Here is a 26,673-nt window from a genome sequence, read left to right on the forward strand (position 1 = left end):
AGAAAAATACAAAATTCATGTAACTGAAAAACACTATAACTATTACTAACCTTAAAAAGAAGTTACTGTAATCAGCCATTTTTTTTAAATTGAAATTTATTAACGCCGAAGTAATGAAATAAAATCTATGCCAGATGCCACAAGTGTTTAGAACAACACAAGTGATAAATTATTTTTCAAGTGGTAATGCAGAGAGATTGTCAGTTAAAGAAAAAGAGTTAGGAATAAAGCACTGAAACCAGAAATAGATTAGAAGGAAATGTACAATGTGTGTAACTAAGAGCAACAGCCATACTGGTTACAATAAAAATACAAATGTGAGCAATAGTCACACACAAAAAAAAATAAATAAAAATTATTATTATTATTATTTGACACCTCTAGGGAGTCCAAGGACTCACCAAGGGAGGGCACCTGCTCCACAACTCCGTCTCCACCATTCAATCACCAACTGACCACAACTACACCAAGGTCATCTACCGCTGACAATCACTGGTATTTCCACAGACAATCACAAACATCCATGCTCACAGCTGGATTCGAATCCGCAGCCTTTTGGCTGGAGAGCAGATATGCTATTCACTTGACCAACAATTATATAATGATAATATATGATAAAATTGGGGTGCTTAAGCATCAAAGCTATATAATTGAGAGGAAACCCCCCCCATAGCTTTTAAAGGAATGCGGAGAATTGACCAGAGCTTCTGACCTAATGTCTAATCCTCACCTCCTCATGGTGCACCCTAAGGTATCTACCTAGATACTAAACAAAAGTTCAGTATCTAGTTAATTTGGGATTTAATCGATTAAACTGTATTCTTATTGGCTTAAACCAAAATATCGGTACAATAACAGAATTTCATGATAGCTGAGGCATCGCCTGATTAAGCACGCCCCCCCCCTGTTGTTTTTGCCAGGGAACCAGGGCAAACAGCGAAAAGTAAGCTACTGGAACAAATCTAAAAACCCACCCAACTCAACATCAGAGTTCAAGATTGGTATTATCAACATAAGAAGCCTGAATGGCAAAGACATAGAGCTAGCTGAGGAATTCGATAAGTACCAGATCAATGTAATAGACTGAAAAAAAAAAAAAAGGCAAAAACTGGCGAGATCATTGAGCAATAAATACAAAATGTTATATTCAGGCAATGACAATCAAGGAAAAGAAGGAGTAGCCATAGTATTCAACCCTAAATATAAGGCTAATCTTCTTGAATGGAAAGCAGTCTCAAGTAGATTGATGGGGGCAAATATGAGAATGGGAAACTGGACAACGAGACTTATTTGCCTATGGTCTCACAGTAGGTTCTACTAAGGTAGACACGGAGGAATTTTTTTGAGGTTTTAGAAAAAGCAACTGACACAATGAAAAAGGAAAAGTTGGTCCTTGTTGGGGATCTAAATAGCAGAGTAGGAACTAATTATCAAACACACAAAGATATTTTGGGAATATTTGGAGAAAAGAGCAAAGCTAATAATAACAGCAAATACCTGTTGGATTTCTGCTCAGGCCATGGACTGGTTATTATTAACACTATGTTCCAACATAAAAATGTGTACAAATTCACATGGAGAGAAGAGGCAAAGAATAAGAAAAGTCTCATTGACTATGTTATTGTTGATAGTGATGTTTTCTCCTGATGCAGGACACTAGAGTGTACAGAGGATTTGAAATTGGAAGTGATCATTTAGACTGGAGAAGGATAAAATTGAATTTCATATTGAGAAGAGCATGTAAGAAAGTTTTAAAACAAATAAAAGTTGACCAGCTCTCAGATGTGAACTGTAGATAAAATACACAAAGATTATTGAAGAAAAAATGAAAGAGTTTGAGAACAGAAACCAAACCTTGGAGATTCAGTCGCAAGCCATGAAGAACTGATTGATTAAGCCAGAGAGGCAAGTGGTGAGGTTGTCTGCAAGGATAAAAAAAATCAGAACTCTGTGGTGGACACAGGAAGTTAAAGAGGCAGTGAAGGAAAAGAAAAAAAGCATATCAAAATTTCCTGGCAAATAAGTCAGCTTGTGCTCTTAGAGAATACAAAGATAAATGCAAAACTAGCTAAACAAAAGTCATTGAAAGACTTTGGTAAGCACATAGAAAATAAATATCAAGAAGGTGGTAAGATATTCTGGAGGTTGCTGAAGAAGCTTAGAAATGGAGGAAACTGCTGTAAAAGGAATTAGAGATGATAAAGGTGACATGAAAACAGGAGAAAAAGATATTCTTGAAGTATGGCGTAATTACTTCGAAAAATTGCTAACCGAAACAATCACTGACTACACAGTGGTAAAAAAAACACTGATCAGGCATGGAGTCAGAAATACATATCCATACAATGAGATCAAGGGTAATCCCAAAGAGTTCTTTCGTTATGTGGCAAGTAAAAGGAAGAATCACTTCGGATGGATAACTTTAGTGGGTGTTGATGGTATTGAGGTGACAAAATCAGATATAATAGTCAAGTTACTGAGTGATCACTTTTCAAAAGAGTATCACCCAAGTGAGGATATCTCTGTACCTGTAGCAATAACTAATGTGAGAATTGAAGCTAAGAAATCAGAGGTATTTAATATATTGCAAAATTTAAATGCAAACACTGCTGTAGATTTAGATGGAATATCAGCTCGGGTGTTATGTGAATGTGCAAAGGAATTGTCAACCCCCTCTTACTTGGATATTTAACTTAAGTTTGAACTCTGGTATAGTCCCTAGGGAGTGGAAGGAAGGCAAAGTGGTTCCTTTGCATAAACCTGCGGTAGTTAATTACAGACCAATCACCATCTCAGGAGTAGTGGTAAAAGTATTGAAAAAGTTGGTTAAAGACAAAATTCAAGAATGGGTGGATCAGGATATGATACTCTATAGAGGCCAACATGCTAAAGGTAAATCCTGCCTTAGCAATCTATTAACTTTTCATTATAGAATGACATCTGAGTTGGACAAAGGAACTGGCTACACAGTGGTACTTCTGGATTTTGCTAAGGCTTTTGACAGGATACCCTAAGGAACACTGTTATGCAAATTGGAACAGATGGGAATGGATACTAAATTGGTGATATGGATAGGAGAATGGCTCAGGGAGAGATACCAGAAGGTGGTGTATGGAGGGGCAGAGTCCAGGATGAGGCAGGTGACCAGTGGCTCACCTGCCTCAGGGCTCTGTGCTTGGGCTAGTGTTGTTTAATTTGTATATAAATAATATAGGAAATGGCTTAAAGGGAGATATTCAGTTGTTTGCTGATGATGATGCAAAGTTGGGTAGAGCAATAAAAAAATCAAGCTGATGTTGAAAGTTTGCAGGATGATTTAAATAAGCTGATAGAATGGTCAAAAGGTAATGGATGTCAGTTCAATGTGGAAAAGTGTAAAGTCATGCATTTTGGGATTAAAAGATTACCAGCTGTGTACTACATTGATGGAACAGTACTCCAAGAGAATGATGAGGCTAGGGACTTAGGGGTGAAGGTAGATGAAGTTCAGGGGACACATTGCTAAGGTGTCCAAAGATTGCACATAGGATTACTTGGATGATGAGGAACACATTGACAACCAGAGATAAAGAGGTTATTATTCTCCTTTATAAAGCATTGATACTTCCACATTTGGATTACTGTGCTCAGGTCTGGTCACCTGGATTTCTTGAGATGAGGAGGCTGTGTAAAGGGTTCAGAGAAGAGTGACTAAGTTGGTGAGTGATGTAAAAAATGCTCCCTACATTGATAGATTGTGGATTGCAGAGGTTGGTTGATAGGCAGAGAAGAGATGATATGATAGAAACATTTAAATTACTGAAAGGTTTTTATAGGATTGATGCAGGGGAAATGGTTCAGCTATGTGATAGTGATGGAAGAACAAGAGGTCACCCCTTGTAATTAAAGAAGAGTGTAGTTAACAAGGGTGCAAGAACAAGGTTTTTTGCCTGGAGGGTGATGAATGAGTGGAATTCATTGCCTGACTTAGTTGTGAGCTCTTTGTCTGTAAATGAATTCAAGAACATATATGACAGATATTGTTTTGCTAGTTTGGGTCTCCCGCAATGAGTCTACTGGCTCCATGGAGATACCCGTAATAATAATAATAATAAAATAATAATACTTGAAGCCATCAAAAACCTGAAATGTGGAAAGGCAGCAGGAGTAGATGATATTCAACCAGAAAGTATGGAGGTAATAGTGGCTGCACTGCATAGTTCAGAAGGCCTGGACAGATAGACAAATTCCAGATGATTGGAGTAGAGCTCTCATAGTACCCATATATAAAAAGGGAAATAAAACTGAATGCGAGAATCAGAGTTATTTCATTACTGAGTGTTCCTGGTAAGATATATGAAAGTATACTTGAGAAACGGTTGAGAAGGATTTCAGAAGAGAAGTTTGGTGAAGAACAAGCTGGATTCAAGCCATATAGAGGCTGTCTGGATCAGATTTTCAACTTTACGACAGATAGTTGAGAAATCATGAGAATGCAACGAAGATCTGTATGCAAGTTTTGCAGATCTGGAGAAGGCATATGACAAGGTGCCAAGAGAGAAGTTATTCAAAATGCTGCAGTTATATAGTGTCAATGAGGCATTGTAGCAAGCAATATTTAGTCTTTATTTGAATTGTATATCAGCAGTTAGATTTGAAGGAAGTACAGGAAGGTGGTTTAATGTTAAATCTGGTGTCAGACAAGGATGTACATTATCCCATCTGTTATTTATTATCTATATGGATCACATTATGAAGGAAAGTAGTATTAAATATGATATCAAAATTGGAAATGTTAATCTGACCTCTTTGTTTTATGCGGATGATGTTAAATAAATCTGCTACAAGTCTGCAAGATTCCCTGACTAAATTGAATAACTCTGGTAATAGATATGATATGAAAGTCAGCAACAACAAGACAAAGACAATGAAATTAGGCACAAGGATTGCAAATATCAACTGCATTGTGAATGGACAACCTATAAAACAAGTAAAACATCTCAGCTACCTAGGCATGATTTTTAGTGAAGATGGTAAATTAAATATGGAAATAGACAACAGAATCAACAAAGCTGGTATGGTAGGAAGTCAAATGAATAAATTTATATGGAATAAGAGCGAAATTAGTCAAAACACTAAATTGGCTGTATACAAGACAATGTTCAAACCAATTTGAACACTGACCACAGATATGAGAGTCCTGAGAAAGATAAGGGATGTGAACAGATGGCATCAATGACAATATCATATTAAAAATGAAGATATTAGGAAAGAACTTAAAATTGTTAGCCTCCAGGAATGTGTTAGCAGAGTTAATCTCAGGTGGTATGGTCACTTAAACAGAATGGGAGAGGAAAGATTAGCAAAACAAGTGTTCTCTGCCAGGTTGGCAGGAAAAAAGACCAAGATATAGGTGGATTGATACAGTAAAAGTTGCCATATTAGAAATATAAGATTGTTAATATTGGAGTCTTGACAGGTAACAGAGTGATTTGGAGGAAAATTGTAGACAGGCAGTTCATAATGATGTCAATTTTTCATGTAGTACTATCATATCCTGTACATCCCTTGTAGGTATATACCAGGAATTTGATGATGATATAAAATTATATATGAGAACACACACATATACAGCCTATACAGAATATAATTCTTCTGTTCAAGGATTAGGCATTTGCCTGTTCCAGCTTCACTGGCCTTTCCATCATGCCACTATTCTTCCTCTCTTTCTGGTCTATACATATCCACCTCTTTTGATCTTAAATAGATGTTCTTTCCATTTCTCTCTATATAGTCCTCGATTTTTTCATTTACGTCATAAATATCTAGTTCTTTTCTGATGTCTTCATTTCTTATGTGGTCAAATTTTGTGCACACTTTAATTGCTTTTAAAAATCTCATCTCTACAGCTTGAATTTTGCTTTCATCTTTAACAATCCATGTTTCTGAACCCATAACAGAACAAGAATGGCCATTACTTTGTAGATGCTTTAGTTGAGTTTCTCATCTTGTTTTGTTTTAGCCAGTGTACTTTTAATTGTTCCACAGATTTTATTAAATTTATTTTTTCATCTATATCTTTAGGACATGTTCTTATGCAGCCTAAATAATTAAACTGTGTCATCTCTTCTATTTTCTTTTCTATAACCATTTTTGATCTAACATGATCAACCTTTAAATGCCATGACTGTTTTCTTTTGAAATTTTTAAATTGCATCATTGCCTTATTTTGTTTAATTCATAAACTGATTTTTGAAGGTAATCTTCATTGTCTTGTAATATAATCTGATCATCGTTGTATTGATAACAGTTCTTCCGTTTAACTTCTGGATACCTTCTTTTACATATTCTAATAATCTGACATTGTTTATATCCAACATTATTCCATATATATTTGAATAGTGTTGGATATAAACTTCGTTCCTGTCTGACACTAATTTATTTCAATCTCTTCTGTTAATTTATTAACAAAGTAACTTTGTTAATAAATTATTTTTGTATCTTTATATAAACTTTATATAGCTTGCACCAAATGTAATGGATATCCTTGGTTTTGCATTATATTTATATCCATATTTTTCTGTGTATTTTATTAATGTTTTGTTGTAATCTATAAAGATCACATGAGTCAATTAAATTCTTGTCTTTTTTCAATAATTTGTTTTAATACATAAAGATTGTCTATACATGACCTTCCAAGTCTGAAATCATTTTGTTCTTCGGAGAGTAGTTTGCAACATCTGAGCCGCCTTTTAACAGTATCTCCAGCTTGATGCAAAAAAGAAACTTACTTGCACCAATGACCTCAAGAGCTATGCCATCAGTAGCTAGACTATTGTAGGGCTTCTTTAGCTGGACAGGTTGAGAGGTAGGGGGGGCCAGACTAAGAGATACCCTGGTCCTTCAAGGTTGGGATTTTGCGTAAGGCTAGTTACCTTACCAAGTAAAAAAATTTCTGCAACTCAAATGTTTGAACTTGAAAATTCAGACTGAAACAGAAAATAAGACATTTTATTTATTTCTATGGGGTTTTCCCCCCTTTCTCCCTCCATCCCTTTGGGAGACAGGTTGAGCCCTCTTAATGAGGGATTAGATATATATATATTTTATGACTGTAAATCCGTGAGTGTTCATGAGGCCATTTGCCTGTTCTGAGTGATGAAAAACCAGAGTTTCTGGATTAAAAAACCCTCTACCTCTGCATGAGACTGGTTAACTCACCTTTAGTTGAAAGAGACCAGATAAAGGTTCCTCACATAACAGACAGAAATTGAACCCAGGTCTTTTCTGACCTGGGTTCAATTCCTGTTCAATACTGACTGAGCTATGGTGGCTCCAACTGAGACATAATATATAACATTAGTGTAATCTTTATAATATGCATTTCAAACAAAAGTATACATTTAGTCCCATGAGGTAGTCAATCTTTTTCTAAAAATGTATCATGATATTATAGACCATATCATTGGACGGTTTATTGTGGCTTCTTGTTGCTAAGTGCTGGAAATTTGTGAAAAATTTTGGTAATTACTCCATCACATCACATCACTGAGGTTAAGGTTGGGATGATGACCTTCAGCACCTTCTTTTAAGAAGCATTTGAATTGAAGATACTTCTATGTAGAAACTTTGAATCATTCCAGAGAATTCATGACCTGCAATTTTGGACTTGCAATGTTTAATCAAAAGAATATGATTAGTGCTGTATTTAAACAGTTGACCCTTTCACAATGTGGGGGTTAGGGGCACCAACCCCCGCATTGTTCGAAAATCCACACAACTTTTAACTCGCCAAAAAACTTTACTAATAGCCTACTGTTGACCAGGAGCCTTAATGATAACAAACAGTTGATTAACACATTTTGTATGGCTATGTATATGTTTTATACTATATTGTTACAATAAAGTAACCTAGAGAAAAAAAATGTTATTAAAGAAAATCATAAGGAAGTGGAAATACATTTACAGTACTGTAAATATCAATACTGTAAGTTTATGTCATCTGTTTACAAGATGAATCTTATGTCTGTCAGTACCTACATCAATATTGTCATATGATACAAAAACACTAGATGTTATGTATTACTAACACTAGACATGAAAAATAAATTTATACTTATTTACAGGTATAACAATTCATGCATCGATAATGAAGTAGCAATACGATTAATTTATGGTAGCCTAGTGCAATTGATGCGATTGCTTCGCAGTAGCCTAGCCTATACAGTAATCAACGAATCATTAAAATTTTTATTTTATGCTAATTAATTTAATTAAAAAGTTAATTTTAAGCAGTTATGATTTAATACTGCATCTTTACATTTGTTTACATTTCTTGACTGCAAATCCACGTACAGTCTGTAAGCGTGTATGCAAGTCTTGATAAATTTTAACCTTTATAATAGATATGTGCATACTTTAAAATGACATACCTATTTTTTTTCTTAATTTTTTTGATATTTCTAGGCTACGCAGTTCATCTGAGTTTTTTTTCTAATTGCCACAAATCTTCAAAAAATTTCCAATACATTTATTCAAAAAACCGCATACTGATCTTTAACTCTGATGATATTGAGTTGGGGTGTGCTTTCAGATTTGTTCCAGTAGCTGACTTTTCGCTGTTTGCCCTGTTTCCCTGGCGAAAACAACGGGAGCCTTGTTTAACCAGGCAACGCCCCAGCCTGCATGAAATTTTGTATGTTGTACCATTATTTTGTATATTGGTTTAAGCCAATAAGAATACAATTTGGTCGGCTAAATCCCAAATTGCCAGCCCATCCCTGTTCGTTCAGTATCCAGGTAGATACCCAACAGAGTGCACCATGAGAAGGTGAGGATTGGACATTAGGTCAGAAGCCCTGGTCAGTTCTCTGCATTCCTTTAAAGGCGATGTTGGAGGTCTCCTCTCAGTTATACAGCTTTGACCCTTAAGCACCCCCTAACTTCTTATTGAGTTCCTAACTTCTATTCTTATTTGCCATGTCATTTTGTTGAAATACTTTGCGAGCAATTATTTTCATTCTTGAAAGCAAATAAAACTTTACATATGTCAAAATTACCAGGTGAGCCTTATCCATACTGAAAGCTGCTTTATCACAAAAATTAGAAGCCGATACTGTAATATATATAAGATACGATAAAATAATTTCTTGCAAAAGATTTTCTTTGCATGATTCGGCTCATGCTATTGTCAAAAATTAAGTTTTGAAACAGTTTCAATAAAATGAGTGAAGACAGTTATGAACCTACTCAATATTTAAAAATTTCTCAAAGTTAACTTGTCGACATTAAAATATATGAAAGATGTAAAATTAAAACCTTGTTTTTGGAAATTTTCTGAATTATGTTATGGGGTAAAACCTAAATTAGGTTAAGATAAAGTAGACATTCAGAAATATTTTAAAGTTTAAGCATTTTAAGTTCATTTATTTATTTTTTTTAAGATGAGCCCACACCACTTTGGGAACAAATATCACATTGCCAAGTACTTGAGTTTGACACCATTGGTCTAGAAGGCTAAAGTTCCATCTGTTACTTGTTTCAGAGTAAATCTGACTCTCAGGCATTTATCATCACCATTATTATTTATTTATTTTTAGGTTCTTAATCTACGTGCTTCCATAGTGAAGACAATATAATGGATCAAATATAATGGTTTAGAATTTCTAAATAACACTCAGCTAAACCTGGAAACAAATCAGTCCATAACATTTCCCTTTTCTTTCTTGTTTATAAAAGTTGGCAATTTCAAGTGAAGTACCTTGAGTTCATCACAAATTTGAAACGTTAATATTAGATCGAAAGTCAGAATGTCAATATTCGAAAGTATCATTTCAAGGGAACATAAGTGAACGTTGAGGTGATACTAAAACAAACCATCGTACCAGAGGTATCTAGTTTTAAATCTGAAGTGTTTCAGTGGTATTCCTAATACAGGAACAGAATTGGCCTGTTAGAGAATTGAAACTGCTGAATAGGAACTTATATAAGTTCCGCTAACAGAATTAACTGAACTAGGAAGGCAGCCAATTTTATGTAGTTTAGGTATACAATGGGTAATAATGGCATGGCTAAATTAAGTCCAGATTTTTTTAATGGCTGTTCAATCGAGATAGATAACATTTCCTAGTGTGCTAAGCTTGTTAGTTTAGCTATTAAAACCACCTTTGCCAAGTATAGTGTAGTTATTACTATCATGAAGAATCAATCTTCCATTTGTAAGATTTAGAGCCAAGAATAGCAATACTGGTTTAGCTGCTTTTGTAATAGTAATGCTATTCTTTAAATTTATAAGGGCTTTTAGTTTGGAAATTGAAATATTAAACTGTTTTGGAACACAAAATACTTTCATTGAAGTCTAATTCACTGCAACTCAGGTTGAAATCCTCTCTGCAACAGGAGAACTATATATATATTTTTTTTCAAGCAAAGCTAATAAATTAATGGTTCAAACAGAACAGTATATCAGAATCTCTACCAAGGGGAGAAGGGTGCACCAGTCTGTAAACATTTCATTGACATAGATACACAATCATTGAGAGATTTAGCCAGGTGACAAAATACAAATGATAACGAGTTCAAATAATTTGTACAAGGAATCTCATTTCATGTTATGGTAACAGTTGGATTTATAACTGCTGGAATCGACACAGAATCAAGCCATCAATTCTATGTAAAAGACGTTTTTATTAAGTATTCCGAAAGATTTACAGAATTTTCAGCTATGTTTCATTGCCATCACTTGTGCAAACAATTACTTTAACAAGTTGTCATTATTAGCAAGGCAGAAGGAATATTTCAAATTAAGTGTCTAAACAGTTAACCAAATTTCACCGAAACTTCTGCAAGTGGAATCTAATGCAACTGGATTCCACTTATAAATCGTTAAATAAGTTTTTAAACCTGTATGGTAGATGATGAAAAAATTGAAATCATGAAACCAGGATTCAGAAATCCACTTGAAACAGGCAAATTATCAGAGACAAGTGAATTTTCTGCCTTGTTCTAAATGAAAATTTTTTTTGCACAATTTGAACTTTACGAGTGGCTGCCACTGAATTTATTACAGAAGAACAGCTGGATCTGAAATCCTTAATTTGAACACTCCAACACCTCCCTTTTTAAAGAATCACAAAAACCGTTGCAATTTTAGTTGCCAGAAACCCATCACCTGAACTTTGTCCTTTTTGGTTCAAAACATTTTTCTTTCTATATAAGATTTCATAAATATCCTCTTCAGAGTTCCAAAAATCCCCCAGTTCTCTCACAGCAATCTTAGTGTTATTTTCATTCCATGCACAGTTTACACTTCATGAATGAAGTGAGAAAAATGATTCCGCATTACATATTATAGTTACTGCATTTTACTTGAAAACAGGAAATCTTGCACACTTCAAGTGTGCAAGATAACATTAAGTTTTTCATCAGAAAACAAGTAATTTTTTTCACATCATGAATAAATTTAAATTACAGTTATCATTTCCAATAAATTTTATAATCGAATCAACTTTAACCTTACACTGTGTGTGTGTGTGTGTGTGTGTGTGTGTGTGTGTGTGTGTGTGTGTGTACACACACACAACATGTAATAGGCAATCTATTTAAAAAAAAAAAAAAATGCATTTTCCTCACAATAGTGTCAGTAACAAAATAAACTGTTAATTATAAAATAGAAAAGTTAAAATCAGCAAATTCTCATGAAATACTGTAGTACTTCTATACATGTTATTCTTTCAAATCTCTACCCATTGAGTAGGTGAGATTGTAATATAGTATTGTTCCAAGCTTATTTTCACACATGACAACATGAATTAGCTTAGTGTAAATACTTAAATTTAAAAAAAAAAAAAATCTTAAAAGACTGGATCACGTGACTAAGAGCACCATGAAAAATGAGTCAGACTGCACATAGTTGTGCATACTTTTCTTGTTTTTGCACATTTTATTATTTCTTTCATATTATATTAGTTATGGATAATTTATATAAATTCACTCTTCATTATGAGTAAATGAACTTAGCTGTGATGAGTTATTATGTCATACATTTTAAACCCACATTAAAGGAAATCAAATTTCTTTAATTACATGTAATGTATAATGAGAAAGAATGTATAACTATTTCAAGAACATAACTTTTTTTTAAACATCACATATAAAAACAGTTACATAAAGTAATTAATCTACTTTATGTAAATGTTTTACCTTGGGCAAGTAAAATTTTTTGTGGCTAGCAGATTTAAGTTATATTACTGGAGCCCTGCATCAGACCATTTATCACTTGGGTATTAGATCAGAGTTTACAGTTTAGACAAAAATACAAGTTCATTCTGGGATATGAACATCTTAATATATCATAACCATCAGATTCTTGACACACACGAATACCTCAATGCCTGTTTTCCTGATATGGAGTCTTTCATGATCTATAGGTTAAAACTGAACACATATACAGCTACAGTTAGTGTACTGACTAGCTTGGTCTCGTTCCATATAAGTTTATTCAACTAGTTTCCCTCACCATACCAGCTTTGCTTATTCGGTTGTCTATTTCAATATTCATTTGACATCTTCACTAAAAATATTGCCTAAATAGCTGAAATATTTTACTTGTTCTAATCATTCTCGATTGAGAAAATGCTAATAACGTTTCATATTCTTATTTTCACAGTTCTAGTTCATTCAAAGTATTTTAACTCAATATTTAAGGGACTTATCATAATATAGTCTGTTGTGCTTTTTTAAAAAGTAGAATGGAAGAACTAAAAAAAAAAAAACAAGTAACTACTGATTAACACATTCGCTGCCAACTACGAGTATACTCGTAGTGGGTAAACCTGCTTCACAAGCCAGCTACGAGTATACTTGTATGACGCTTACCGCCGGGAACGAGATTATTGTAGTGACCTTGAAGAAGTGAAAATGCTTGGCTTGTGAGGCTAGCTTCAAAACTGTGTATTCTCATAGACCGTATATGCTCTGTACAAGCCAACTACGAGTATACTCGTAGGACGCTTACCTCCGGTAACGAGATTATCGTACTGACCTTGAAGCAGTGAAATTGCTCGGCGTAGGGGAACAGACCATGCCGAAGTAGCGTGGCAGTGAACGTGTTAATAAACATCTACCTTTCTATATATAATTGATTTCATTATTTAAGAGATGCTTGTGCCATCAGAGATTTCTTTAACATGAAAAAACACAATGGATAAGTAATGCTATTTATTAAGGTCAATATTTCAACTTGTAATATTCAGTGATATATGGCCTTAATAAATAGCATCTTATCCATTGTGATCTTTCATGTTAATCGAAGAAACTCCACTTCCATTTTTACTTCATACATTCTGATATACTAATTGGTGGTAGGGGAAAGCAATTAACTACATGTAAAAGTGAGTACAGAAATATCAATTACCTTGGGTGCATTACGTGCATAATCATCAATTGCTTCAAGTGCCTCTTTAAAAGCACCAGCTTTAGCATTTCGAGTAAACTGCTCTTTATTGTCCTCATACGATTTAATAAACTCACTTTGAATCCATGCACTATTAACGGGGAAATAAAAAAAATGATAGTACTACTACATATCAATAAATCAGCTTTCCATGTATAAAATTTAGCAATATTTATATATTAAAAAAAGATTCAATTTTCTTTCATTTTCTGCCATCCGATCACCATACTTCATGGTGTGGTCAAAGTGACCAAAAAAAATAAATAAATAAATAAAATTGCAGCACATTTAATTTGACAGATATTTCAGAGTCAGCTTGGAGATTGAGTTTATACAAGGGTGGTCTGAAAAGTTCTCAGCCTAACAATGAAAAACAAATTTATAATTTCAAAATTATTTTTATTTTTCAACATAATCTCCGTTAAGACTAGTACATTTATTTCAGTGATGCGCCAACACACATTATACCATCTCATGGATTCTAAGAAAAAACTGACCAGCGAGGAAGAGTTTTAGTTTTGGAAAGAGATAGAAGTCAGAGGGAGCCAAATCTAGGAAATATGGTGGATGTTCCAACAATTCATACTGCAGATCCCTTAATTTTCCCATTGCCAAAACAGCTTTGTGGGCAGGTGCATTGTCCCGATGAAAGATGATTTTTTCTTCTGCAACTCTTTTCTCATGAATTTTTTCGTCTAGTCTGGTTAAAAGATCAGAATAATATTCCCTAGTTATTGTTTTATCATTTTCAAGATAATTAATAAACAAAATGTTTTTAACATCCCAAAACACCGATGTCATGACCTTTCTTGCTGATGGAACCGACTTTGTCTTCTTTGGTGCTGAACAACTGGTTTCTATCCACTGTTTTGAATGCTATTTGAATTCTAGTGTGTAATGGTGAATCCAAGTCTCATCCATAGTAATAAATCGACACACAAAATCAGTTTTTATTCTTGTTAAAACACTCCAGGCAGCAATCAGAGATTTTCATACTAGTGTGTTTGATCTACTGTGGGAAAGCACGGCATCCATCTTGCACAATACTTTTTCATATGAAAAAGTATTGTGCTTTTGAAATGCCTATAGTCTCAGCAGTTTCATGCACTTTGACTCACCGGACATCCAATACCATATCATGCACTTGATCAATGATTTCTGGTGTTGTTACACTTTTTGGACATCCTTCAACATGGATCATCTTCAAGGCCTGGTACAGTCACGTTTAAACTCAGCTCTCTTGTCGAAATCAAAAGAAAAGAGTGCCCATAAACTTTTATGAACTTCGAATGAATTTCTTTTGGTGTTAAACCTTCTTTTACAAAAGAATTTTATAACCACACAATTCTCAATTTTACCCATTTCAAAACATACAGACAATACTTTTACTTCAGACAGCTGTATAAAACAAACTACTTAATAGAATGATTTGCGATTTCACATGGATGCTTATGACAGATGTACCAACTTAGAAAAAAAAATCTCTTGCTGATAGTGTTGCCATCTATAGTCAAGGCCGAGAACTTTTCAGACCACCCTCGTATAACACCTGTGTCCTTTTAGACGAATAAAAGCAGATCGTCCTGTTTGTCCAAAATAAGATAACCCACAAGAGCAAGGAATCTGGTAGACACCTGGAAGTTTGTCCTTTTGTCTATGTATGTATTTATGTATTTTTTTTTTTTATTTTATTTTTAAGCAAGTTAGGAAATCGACTTTTTTTTAGTTATCTTACATTAGCTACTCACGTGGCACTTTTTAGATTTGTCTGTTATTATTTAATTGCCATTTCTGTGATCTTGTACTAATGATGCCTATAATACTTAGATGACAATTCTATGTTAATAAAGTAGAATTTTCTCCTAAGTGAAAATTCTACTTTATTAATGTAGTAATAAAGTTTGTTTCATGTTGTATGCGGCCTTAACTCCGCCATTGCCGATCCAAAGCCTGGATGAGGATTATACTTCTGGCTAGCAACCATAATATGGAAAAAACATATTGCTGCAGAAACCTCAACCAGTGTTGGAACACTGACACAAAACCAAGAGGGAGAAATACTGGGGAAAATGAAGCAAGTCAGTGAAAGCCCCATTGGGAAAGCTGATGGGCAGAAAACTCCAAGAAAAAACCTCTTTAGCCCAAAACCTTCAACCAAAATTGGATGCTGGAATATTAGGACTTTGTATGAAAGTGGAAAAGCTAACTTACTAACCAGAGAAATGGACAGAGGCAAAATAGAAATACTAGGTCTAAACGAGACAAGATGGAATGGTAGCAGAGAAATTCAACTAACAACAAACAAATACATTTTATATTTTGTAAACCAAAATGAAGATGACACACATAGCAAAGGTGTAGCTTTCATGCTAACAATAGATGCCAGAAGAGCACTAACTGAATGGAAACCAGTTTCTGAAAGAATCAAAGCTAGATTCAAAACTAAATACAGAAATGTGACTATAATAAACATATATGGACCAACAAACAATGCAAAAACAGAAAAGAAAGAAGACTTCTATGACATGCTGCAAAAAGAAGTAGATGAAGTGAAAAGTAAAGATATGATTTTAATTATAGGTGACATGAATGCAAAAAGTAGGAGATAGTAATGTGGGATATGAATGAATAATTGGAAAAGAAGGTTTAGGAAACTGTAATGAAAATGGGGAAATCCTAAAAGATTTTTGTCCTTTCAATGATATGATCATAGGAAGAATCTTATTTAAACATAAAAGACATCCATAAACAGACTTAGGTTATCACCTGATAAGAAATCCAAAAACCAAATAGACCATATTTTAATAAACAGACCTTGGAGAACCTTTTTGATGGATGTAAGAATTTGGAGAGGTACAGATGCCTTTACAGACCACTTATTATTGATGGCAAAAATAAAAATGAAACTAAGAAAAATGTTTAAAAGACAAGAACAAAAGAATTAAGTACAATATATCCAAACTGAAAAACAAGGATACAAAAGACAAATATAAAGTAACATTAAGGAATAAATATGTAAGTCTTATAGAACAACATAAGGAAATAGACACTGAAGAGAACTGGGAAAAAATAAAGAATACATTTAACAGTACGCCGAAGAAGTTCTGGGAAGGCAGAGTAGGAATCACAAACAATGGATCTCTGAAGAAACCATTAAATTATGTGAAGAAAGGAAAGTTTTATGGAATGCACTTCTGCAAAGTACAGAAGAAAACAAAAGAATTAGGATAAATGAAAGATACAGGCTTAAAAACGGGCAGGTAAAAAAAAGTGGAAGGAAAGAGAGAAGAGTTTTCCTGGAGGAAATGTGTAAAGAGACTGAAGAAGTGGCAAGTAAATTTGACCCAAAGAGGTTGTTTGAGATAACAAGAAAGTTAGCTGGGAAGAGGTTTAAAAGAGAAGGTCTTGTAAAAAAAAAAGATGGGTAGAACATTACAAAGAAATTTCAAATGGAGAAATAGAAAACCTAGAACAAGATATACCAGAAGAAAAAAATACTTAAAATAAACACAGGAACTTGAAAGTTTATTTTTCACTTGGTCAGACTATAATAAATTTAGTTTAATCCTTTATCCAAGTGAGTGCAAACAAAGTTTGCACCTGAAAGTATCTTCAGGACTGGGGTAAAGTGGTACAACACCAGGCAACTGCTTGCAAAGGTGGAGCAAGATACCAACACTCCTATCTCAGTATCTCCCATAATGCAAAACACATCTCCTTGTGGATATGTATAATGTTATGCATTAAGGGAAGGGCCACTACCCAGACTAGTTTCGACCATTCTTGAGGTCTCTTCAGTGGGAGCCAGGGCTTTATGCATGACATTCCCTTAATGCATAACATTATACATATCCGCAAGGAGATGTGTTTTGCATTATGGGAGATACTGAGATAAGAGTGTTGGTATCTTGCTCCACCTTTGCAAGGAGTTGCCCGATGTTGTACCACTTTACCCCAGTCCTGAAGATACTTTCAGGTGCAAACTTTGTTTGCACACACTTGGATAAAGGATTAAACTAAATTTATTATGAAACACAGGAACTATAACTAAACCAGAAATAACTCAGGCAGTAAAGAAAACAAAAAACAAAGCAGCTGGGAGTGACAATATACAGGCTGAACTACTTAAAGCAGATATAAACACTACTGTTGAAATGCTACACCTGCTATTTAATCAAATATGGGAAAAGAAGGAATGGCCAGATGACTAGAATACAGGACTCCTGGTGAAACTGCCAAAAAAGGGAGATATATAACACTTTGTAAAAATTGGAGAGGGATTTCACTTCTAAATATAGTAAGTAAAGTATTTACTAGAATATTGCTAGAAAGAAAGAAACAAGAAATTAAAACTAAACTCAGGAAAGAACAGGCTGGTTCAGGCCAAACATATCTTGTATTGACCAGATAACATTAAGAATAATTGTTGAACAATCAATAGAGTGGCAGAGTAGCCTATACTTGGGATTCATCCACTTTGAACGTACTGATAGCATAGACAGAAAGACTACAGTATATGGAAGTTAATGAAGCACTACAGGATTCCTCAGAAAATCATAAATATAACAAAGAAAACTCATGAAAAATACAAAATCCGAATAATAAATAATGGCAAACTATCAGAACCATTTGCAACCAACACAGGAGTAAGACAAGTATGTATACTCTCCCGGAACATCTTTCTGATTTTTATTGATTGGGTGATGAGGAAAACATCTGAAGAAAGAATTGGTATTCAATGGATGGTCAAATAAAATCAGTAACCTGGATTTTCCAGATGATATATATTAGATACATTTGCCTTTTGGCACAAAAATATCAACACCTACAAAACAAAATAGATAATTTAAACCAGGAAGCAAATAAATGTGGATTGAAAATAAATCATAACAAGACTAAAGTAATGAAGATAAATCCAAACAAGAATTAATCTTTGAAATACTAGGGAAAACACTGGAACAGGTAGATAACTTTAGCTACCTGGGATCAGTCATTACACAAGGAGGAACCAAACAGAACAAACAAAATAGAATCCCCATCTGTTCACGTCTCTAATCTTTCTCAGGACTCTCATATCTATGGTCTCTAGTCTTTGATCAAGTGTTTTAATACTGACCCAGCTCTCAGATCCATAAGTTAAAACTGGTTTGAACACTGTCTTGTATACAACTAATTTAGTGTTCCGACTAATTTCTCTCTTATTCCATATGAATTTATTCAATTGACTTCCTACCATACCAGCTTTGATCCTGTTGTCTACTTCAATATTTAATTTGCCATCATCAATAAAAATCATGCATAAGTAACTGAAATGTTTTACTTGTTCCACAGGTTCTCCGTTCACAACGCAGTTGACATTTTCAACAATTCTGTCTATTTTCATTGTCTTTGTCTTTTTATTGCTGACCTTCATACCATATCTATTACAACAGTTAACAGTTATTCAATTTAGTCAGGGAATAATCCAGGCTTGTAGCGGATTTATTTAGAAGTATAACATCGTCTGCATAAAACAAAGAGCTGACATTAACATCTCCAATTTTGATATCATGTTTAATACAACTTTCCTTCATAATGTGATCCATATACACCAGATTTAAAATTAAACCATCTTCCTGTATTTCCTTCAATTATAACTGCTGACTTACAACTCAAATAAAGACAAAGTAATGCCTCACTGACACCATATAACTGTAGCATATTGAATAGCTTCTCTCTTGGCAACTTGTCATATGCCTTTTCCAAATCGACAAAACTTAAATACAGATCTTTGTTATATTCCCATGATTTCTCCACTATTTGTCGTAAAGTGAAGATCTGAAGCTGACAGCCTCTATTTCACCAGAATCCAGCTTGTTCTTCAACAAGCTTTTCTTCCACAATTCTTCTCAACCGTTTCTCAAGTATACTTGCATATATCTTACCAGGAACACCCAGTAGGGAAATACCTCTGTAATTCTCACATTCAGTTTTATTTCCCTTTTTATATATGGGAACTATGAGAGCTCTACTCCAATCATCGGGAATTCGTCCCTCTGTCCAGCCTTTCTTAACTATGCAGTGCAGCCACTGTAAGACTCTTATACCACCATACTTCAGCATTTCTGGTCAAATATCATCTACTCCTGCTGCCTTTCCACATTTCAAGACTTTGATGGCTTTTTCTACTTCAAATATGGATATGTATTCCTGACTGCATGCCTGGTCAGTGTTTTTTTATCACTGTGCTGTCATCACTGCTTGTTTCATTTAGCAGTTTTTCAAAGTAATTACTCCATACTTCAAGGATATATTTTTCTCCCGTTTTCATGTCACCTTTATCATCTCTAACTCCATTTACAGCACTCTTTCCTCCATTCCTAAGCTTCTTCAACAACCTCCAGAATATTTTGCCACCTTCTTGATATTTATTTTCTATGTTCTTGCCAAAGTACTCCCATGACTTTTGTTTAGCTAGAGCACAAGCTGACTTATTTGGCAGGAACTTTTGATATGCTTTCTTCTTTTCCTTTACTGCCTCTTTAACTTCTCGTGTCCACCATGGAGTTCTAATTTTTCTATCCTTGCAGACAACTTCAACACATGCCTCTCTAGCTGAATCAATCAGGGTTTTCTTCAAGGCTTGCCACTGAATCTCCAAGGTTTGGTTTCTGTTCTCAAACTCTTTCATTTTTTCTTCAATAATCTGTGTATTTTAGTCTACAGTGCACATCTCAGAGCTGCTCAACTTTAATTCACTTTTAAACTTTCTTACATGATTCTTTTCAATATGAAATTCAATTTTATCCAGCTCAAGACTAAATAGTGACCACTTCCAATTTCAAATCCTCTGTACACTCTGGTGTCCTGCACCAGGGAGAAAACATCACTATCAACAATAACATAGTCAATGAGACTTTTCTTATTCCTTGCCCCATCTCTCCATTTGAATTTGTGCAGATTTTTATGTTGGAATGGTGTTAGTAATAACCAGTCCATGTCCTGAGCAGAAATCCAACAGATATTTGCCATTATTATTAGCATTGCTCTTTTCTTCAAATTTTCCTAAAATATTTTTGTATGTCTGACAATCATTTCCTACTCCGCTATTTAGATCCTCAACAAGGTCCAACTTTTCCTTTTTCATTGTGTCAGTTGCTTTTTCTAAAGCCTCAAAAAATTCCTCCACTTCTACCTTAGTAGAACCTTCTGTGGGACCATAGGCACAAATAAGTCTCATTGTCCAGTTTCCCATTCACACATTTGCCCACATTACTCTACCTGAGACTGACTGCCATTCGAAGAAGATTAGCCTCGTATTTTCTGTTGAACAGTATGGCTACTCCTTTTCCATAATTGTCATTGCCTGAATATAAGATTTTGTATTCATTGCTCAGAAAGATCTCACCAGTTTTGGTCTTTTTATGTTCCAGTGACCCCTATTATGTCGATCTGGTAATTATCTAATTCCTCAGCTAGCTCCATTTATTTGCCATTCAGGCTTCTTATGTTGATAGTATTGATCTTTAACCCTGGTGATGTTGAGTTGGGGCGTGTTTTCAGATTTGTTCCAGTAGCTGACTTTTCGCTGTTCGTCCTGTTTCCCTGGCGAAAACAACGGGGGCCTTGTTTAACTGGGCAACGCCCCAGCCGGTATGAAATTTTGTCATGTTGTACCACCATTTTGGTATTCTGGTTTAACCAATAAGAATACAATTTGGTCGACTAAATCCCAAACTGCCATTCCATATTGAAATTAGCATGTAAGAAAGTTTAAATCAAATAAAAGTTAAGCAGCTCTCATATGTGAACTGTAGACTAAAATACCCAAAGATGATTGAAAAAAAAAATGAAAGAGTTTGAGAACAGGAACCAAACCTTGGAGATTCGGTCATAGAGGCATGTGGTGAGGTTGTCTGCAAGGATAGAAAAATCAGAACTCCATGGTAGACACAGGAATTTAAAGAGGCAGTGAAGGAAAAGAAGAAAGCATATCAATAGTTCCTGGCAAATAAGTCAGCTTGTGCTCTTAGAGAATACAGAGACAAATGTAAGAAAGCTAAACAAGTCATGGGAGGAATTTGGCAAGAACATACAAAATATATATCAAGAAGAAGATAGCAAGATGTTGTCGAGATTGTTGAAAGAGCTTAGAAATGGGGGAAAGAGTGCTGTAAAATGAGTTAGAGATGATAAAGGTGACATGAAAACGGGAGAAAAAGATATCCTTGAAGTATGGAGTAATTACTTTGAAAAACTTCTAAATGAAACAAGCAGTGATGACAGCACAGTGCTAAAAAACACTGACCAGGCATGCAGTCAGGAATACATATCCATACTTGAAGTAGAAAAAGCCATCAAAGGCTTGAAATGTGGAAAGGCAGCAGGAGTAGATGATATTCGACCAGAAATGCTAAAGTATGGTGGTATAAGGGTCTTACAGTGGCTGCACTGCATAGTTCAGAAAGCCTGGACAGAGGGACGAATTCCCGATGATTGGAGTAGAGCTCTCATAGTACCCATATATAAAAAGGGAAATAAAACTGAATGTGAGAATTACAGAGGTATTTCCCTACTGAGTGTTCCTGGCAAGATCTATGCAAGTATACTTGAGAAACGGTTGAGAAGAATTGTGGAAGAAAAGCTTGGTGAAGAACAAGCTAGATTCAGGCCAAATAGAGGCTGTCAGGATCAGATCAACATTTACGACAAATAATTGAGAAAGCATGGGAATATAACAAAGATTTGTATTTAAGTTTTGTCGATCTGGAAAAGGCATATGACAACGTGCCAAGAGAGAAGCTATTCAATACGCTACAGTTATATGGTATCAATGGGGCATTATATCAAGCAATACTTAGTCTTTATTTGAGTGTCAGCAGTTAGAACTGAAGTACAGGAAGATGGTTTAATGTTAAATCTGGTGTGAGACAAGGATGTACATTATCCCCTCTGTTATTCATTATCGATACAGATCACATTATGAAGGAAACTGGTATGAAACATGATATCAAAATGGCAGATGTTAATGTCATCTTTTTGCAGACGATGTTATACTTCTAAATAAATCTGCTACAAGTCTGCAATAAAAAGACATGGCAATAGACAACAGAATCAACTAAGCTGGTATGGTAGGAAGTTGATTAAATAAATTTATATGGAATAAGAGAGAAATTAGTCGGAATACTAAATTAGTTGTATACAAGACAGTGTTCAAACCTGTTTTAACTTAAGGATCTGAGAGCTGGGTCAGAATAAAACACTTCACCAAAGACTAGAGACCGCAGATATGAGAGTCCCGAGAAAGATTAGAGAGCTGAACAGATGGCATCAATGGCAATATCATATTAAAAACGAGGATATTAGGAAAGAACTAGACATTGTCAGCATCCAGGAACGTGTTAGCAGAGCTAATCTCAGGTGGTATTGTCACTTAAACAGAATGGGCAAGGAAAGATTAGCAAAACAAGTGCTCTCTGCCAGGTTGGCAGGAAAACAACCCAGAGGAAGAACAAGATATAGGTGGATTGATACGGTACAAAGTGCCTTAGACGATAGAAATATAAGATCTGATAATGTTGGGGTCCTGACAAGTAACAGACTGAATTGGAGGAAAATTGCAAATAGGAAGTTAGTAATGATGCGAGTTTGTCATGTAGTACTATCATATCCTGTACATCCCCTTAAGGTTACATGTCAGGGAAGGAGAAAGCTTCTTCTGGCAGTTTATAAACTGAGGTGATTGAGATATTTTTAAATGCGATTCATCATCAAATTCCTGCCATGTACTCTCAAGGGGTGTACAGGATATGATAGTACTACATGAAAAATTTACATAATTACTAACTTCCTATCTTCAATTTTCCTCCAAATCAGTCTGTTACTTGTTAAAGCTCCAACATTATCAGATCTTATATTTCTATCGTCTAAGGCACTTTGTACCGTATTAATCCACCTATATCTGGGTCTTCTTCTGGGTCTTTTTCCTGCCAACCTGGAAGAGAACACTTATTTTGCTAATCTTTCCTCACCCATTCTGTTTAAGTGATCATTCTACCTGAGATTAGCTCCGCTAACGCATTCCTGTATGCTGACAATGTCAAGATCTTTCCTAATATCCTCGTTTTTAATATGATATTGCCATTGATGCCATCTATTCACGCCTATAATCTTTCTCAGGACTCTCATATCTATGGTCTCTAGTCTTTGGTCAAGTGTTTTATTACTGACCCAGCTCTCAGGCCCAGAAGTTAAAACTGGTTTGAACACTGTCCTGTATACAATTTTCTACTAATTTTCTAATTGTCTTGTATACTAATTTAGTGTTGACTAATTTCTCTCTTATTCCATATGAGTTTATTCAATTGACTTCCTACCATATCAGCTTTGATCCTGTTGTCTATTTCAATATTTAATATGCCATCCTCAATTAAAATCATGCATAAGTAGCTGAAATGTTTTACTTGTTCCATCAGGTTCTCCGTTCACAATGCAGTCGACATTTTCAACGATTCTGTCTATTTTCGTTGTCTTTGTCTTTTTATTGATGACCTTTATACCATATCTATTACAACAGTTATTCAATTTAGTCAGGGAATCATCTAAGCCTGTAGCGGATTTATTTAGAAGTATAACATCATCTGTATAAAACAAAGAGCTGACATTAACATCTCCAATTTTGATATCATGTTTAATACCACTTTCCTTCATAATGTGATCCATGTACATCAGATTTAAAATTAAACCATCTTCCTGTATTTCCTTCAATTATAACTGCTGACTTACAACTCAAAGACGAAGTAATGCCTTACTGACACTATATAACTGTAGCATATTGAATAGCTTCTCACTTGGCACCTTGTCATATGCCTTTTCCAGATCAACAAAACTTAAATACAGATCTTTGTTATATTCCCATGATTTCTCAACTATCTGTCGTAAAGTGAAGATCTGATCCTGACAGCCTCTATTTGGCCTGAATCTAGCTCGTTCGTCACCAAGCTTTTCTTCCGCAATTCTTCACAACAGTTTCTCAAGTATACTTGCATAAATCTTATCAGGAACACTCACTAGGGAAATACCTCTGTAATTCTCACATTGTTTTATTTCCCTTTTTATATATGGGTACTATGAGACCTCTACTTCAATCATCAGGAATTCGTCCCTCTGCACTATGCAGTGCAGCCACTGTAAGACTTTTATATCACCACACTTCAGCATTTCTGGTCGAATATCATCTACTCCTGGTGCCTTTCCACATTTCAAGCCTTTGATGGCTTTTTCTACTTCAAGTATGTAGATGTATTCCTGACTGTATGCCTGTTGAGTATTTTTACCACTCTGCTATCACTGCTTGTGTCGTTTAGCAATTTTTCAAAGTATTACTCCAAACTTGGAGGATATATTTTTCTCCCATTTTCAAGTCACCTTTAATTCCTTTTACACTCTTTCCTCCATTTTTAAGCTTCTTCAACAACCTCCAGAATATTTTATCACCTTCTTAATATTTATTTTCTGTGATCTTGCCAAAGTTCTCCCATGACTTTTGTTTAGCCAGTTTTACACAGTGTTTAGCTTTCTTACATTTGTCTCTATATTTTCTAAGAGCACAAGCTGATTCATTTGCCAGGAACTTTTGATATGCTTTCTTCTTTTTCTTCACTGCCTCTTTAACTTCCTGTGTCCACCATGGAGTTCTGGTTTTTCTATCCTTGCAGACAACTTCACCACATGGCTCTCTGGCTGAATCAATCAGAGCTTTCTTCAAGGCTTGCCACTGAATCTCCAAGGTTTGATTCCTGTTCTTAAACTCTTTCTTTTTTTTTTTCAATAAACTTTGTGTATTTTAGTCTACAGTTCACATCTGAGAGCTGCTCAACTTTTATTCGCTTTAAAACATGTTATTCTTGTTAAATATGGAATTCAATTTTATCCTGCTCAAGACTAAATAGTGTCCGCTTCCAATTTCAAATCCTCTGTACACTCAGGTGTCCTGCACCAGGGAGGTAACATCACTATCAATAATAACATAGTCAATGAGACTTTTCTTATTTCTTGTCTCTTCTCTCCATGTGAATTTTTGCACATTTTAATGTTGGAACACGTTAGTAATAACCAGTCCATGTCTTGAGCAGAAACCCAACAGGTATTTGCCATTACTATTAGCTTTGCTCTTTTCTCCAAATTTTCCCAAAACATTTTTGTATTACATGCGATTCTAATAATCTCAATGTTTCTGTTGTGCATTGAGTCAATGGACGATGGAATTAAGTTTACTTCTGTAAATTTTGCTAACCACTCAGCCAACCAGATCAAGTCTAATTCACATGCTTATATCTCATGTTAAAGCTCAACCAATTTGAAGATAACATAAGCAAGGAAGAGACAGGGAATGCACTTTGTCTCTTTAGTATTAAAAAAAAAAAAAGCTAGTTTCTAAAAAGAAGGAATCTGAAAAGTTGAGTTTTCCTTGGACATGAGCAATTTTTTTAAGTATTCACATATTACTGTCATTCTGTAAACCTTTGTGAGTATACATCAGAAACTGATGAATAAATACCAGTGACAAGGATCAGTAAACCAATTTTCATTCTTCTGAAGCTTATGTACTTAAGTTGCACAAGTAGGGAATGGATAAGGGAGAAGTTTACTGATATGAAATAAATGCCAAAACTTATTTAGGCTTAAGTGTTGGTTTAACCCGGCATTAGTAAGGTGGGGTGTCACAGATCCCAAAGATTTTAAATTGACTAACTTTTTAACAATGCGTGGCAGTGAGTCATGCGTCAGTAGTTTCCCCTGCCGTAACCCGACGGCATAGACAGGCTGTTGCGTGTAAGCAAGTTTAGTGTGCTGGGGTCCAACAGACCATCTTACTAACACCAGGATAAACTCATAATACAATTTAATGGAATAATTGTAGCACAAAGAGAAATTAAACAGGTTTAATCGTTTCGATATTTCATCTATGTCTAAAATCTTATGAGGGACACCTTCTATGGGTGTTGTTGGGTAGGAGGGCTAAGAATTAAAGTTCCCAAATCTTGGGAAGTTTAATACAATAACATTTATTAAAATTAGACACGTTTTTTAAATGCCAGCCTGGTTGGCCAAGTGGTTAGCGTATCTGCCCTCCAGTCAAAAGGCTGTGGGCTTGAATCCCACCATGGGCATGGATGTTGCGATTGTCTGTGAAAATACTAGTGGTGGTGGTGGTAGGCAGTAGATGGCACTGGTGTAGATGATGACAGAGACAGATGTAG

At 34.9% G+C, this 26,673-nt stretch overlaps 1 protein-coding gene across 1 annotated transcript in view; it reads right to left on the bottom strand.

Annotated features, from left to right (window-relative positions):
• LOC150104813 (cytokine-like nuclear factor N-PAC) overlaps positions 1-26,673 on the bottom strand; it is a 418,156-nt gene that overhangs the window by 305,387 nt on the left and 86,096 nt on the right. Inside the window, exon 7 of the mRNA XM_090395069.1 lies at positions 13,394-13,523. Coding sequence (XP_090251195.1) covers positions 13,394-13,523 — 130 coding nt within the window. The remainder of the gene's footprint in view (positions 1-13,393; positions 13,524-26,673) is intronic.

Source organism: Typopeltis vanoorti, chromosome 7, assembly GCF_054136105.1.
Source record: "Typopeltis vanoorti isolate ZY-2024b chromosome 7, IOZ_Tvanoo_1.0, whole genome shotgun sequence".
In the NCBI taxonomy this organism is placed as follows: Eukaryota; Metazoa; Arthropoda; class Arachnida; order Uropygi; family Thelyphonidae; genus Typopeltis; species Typopeltis vanoorti.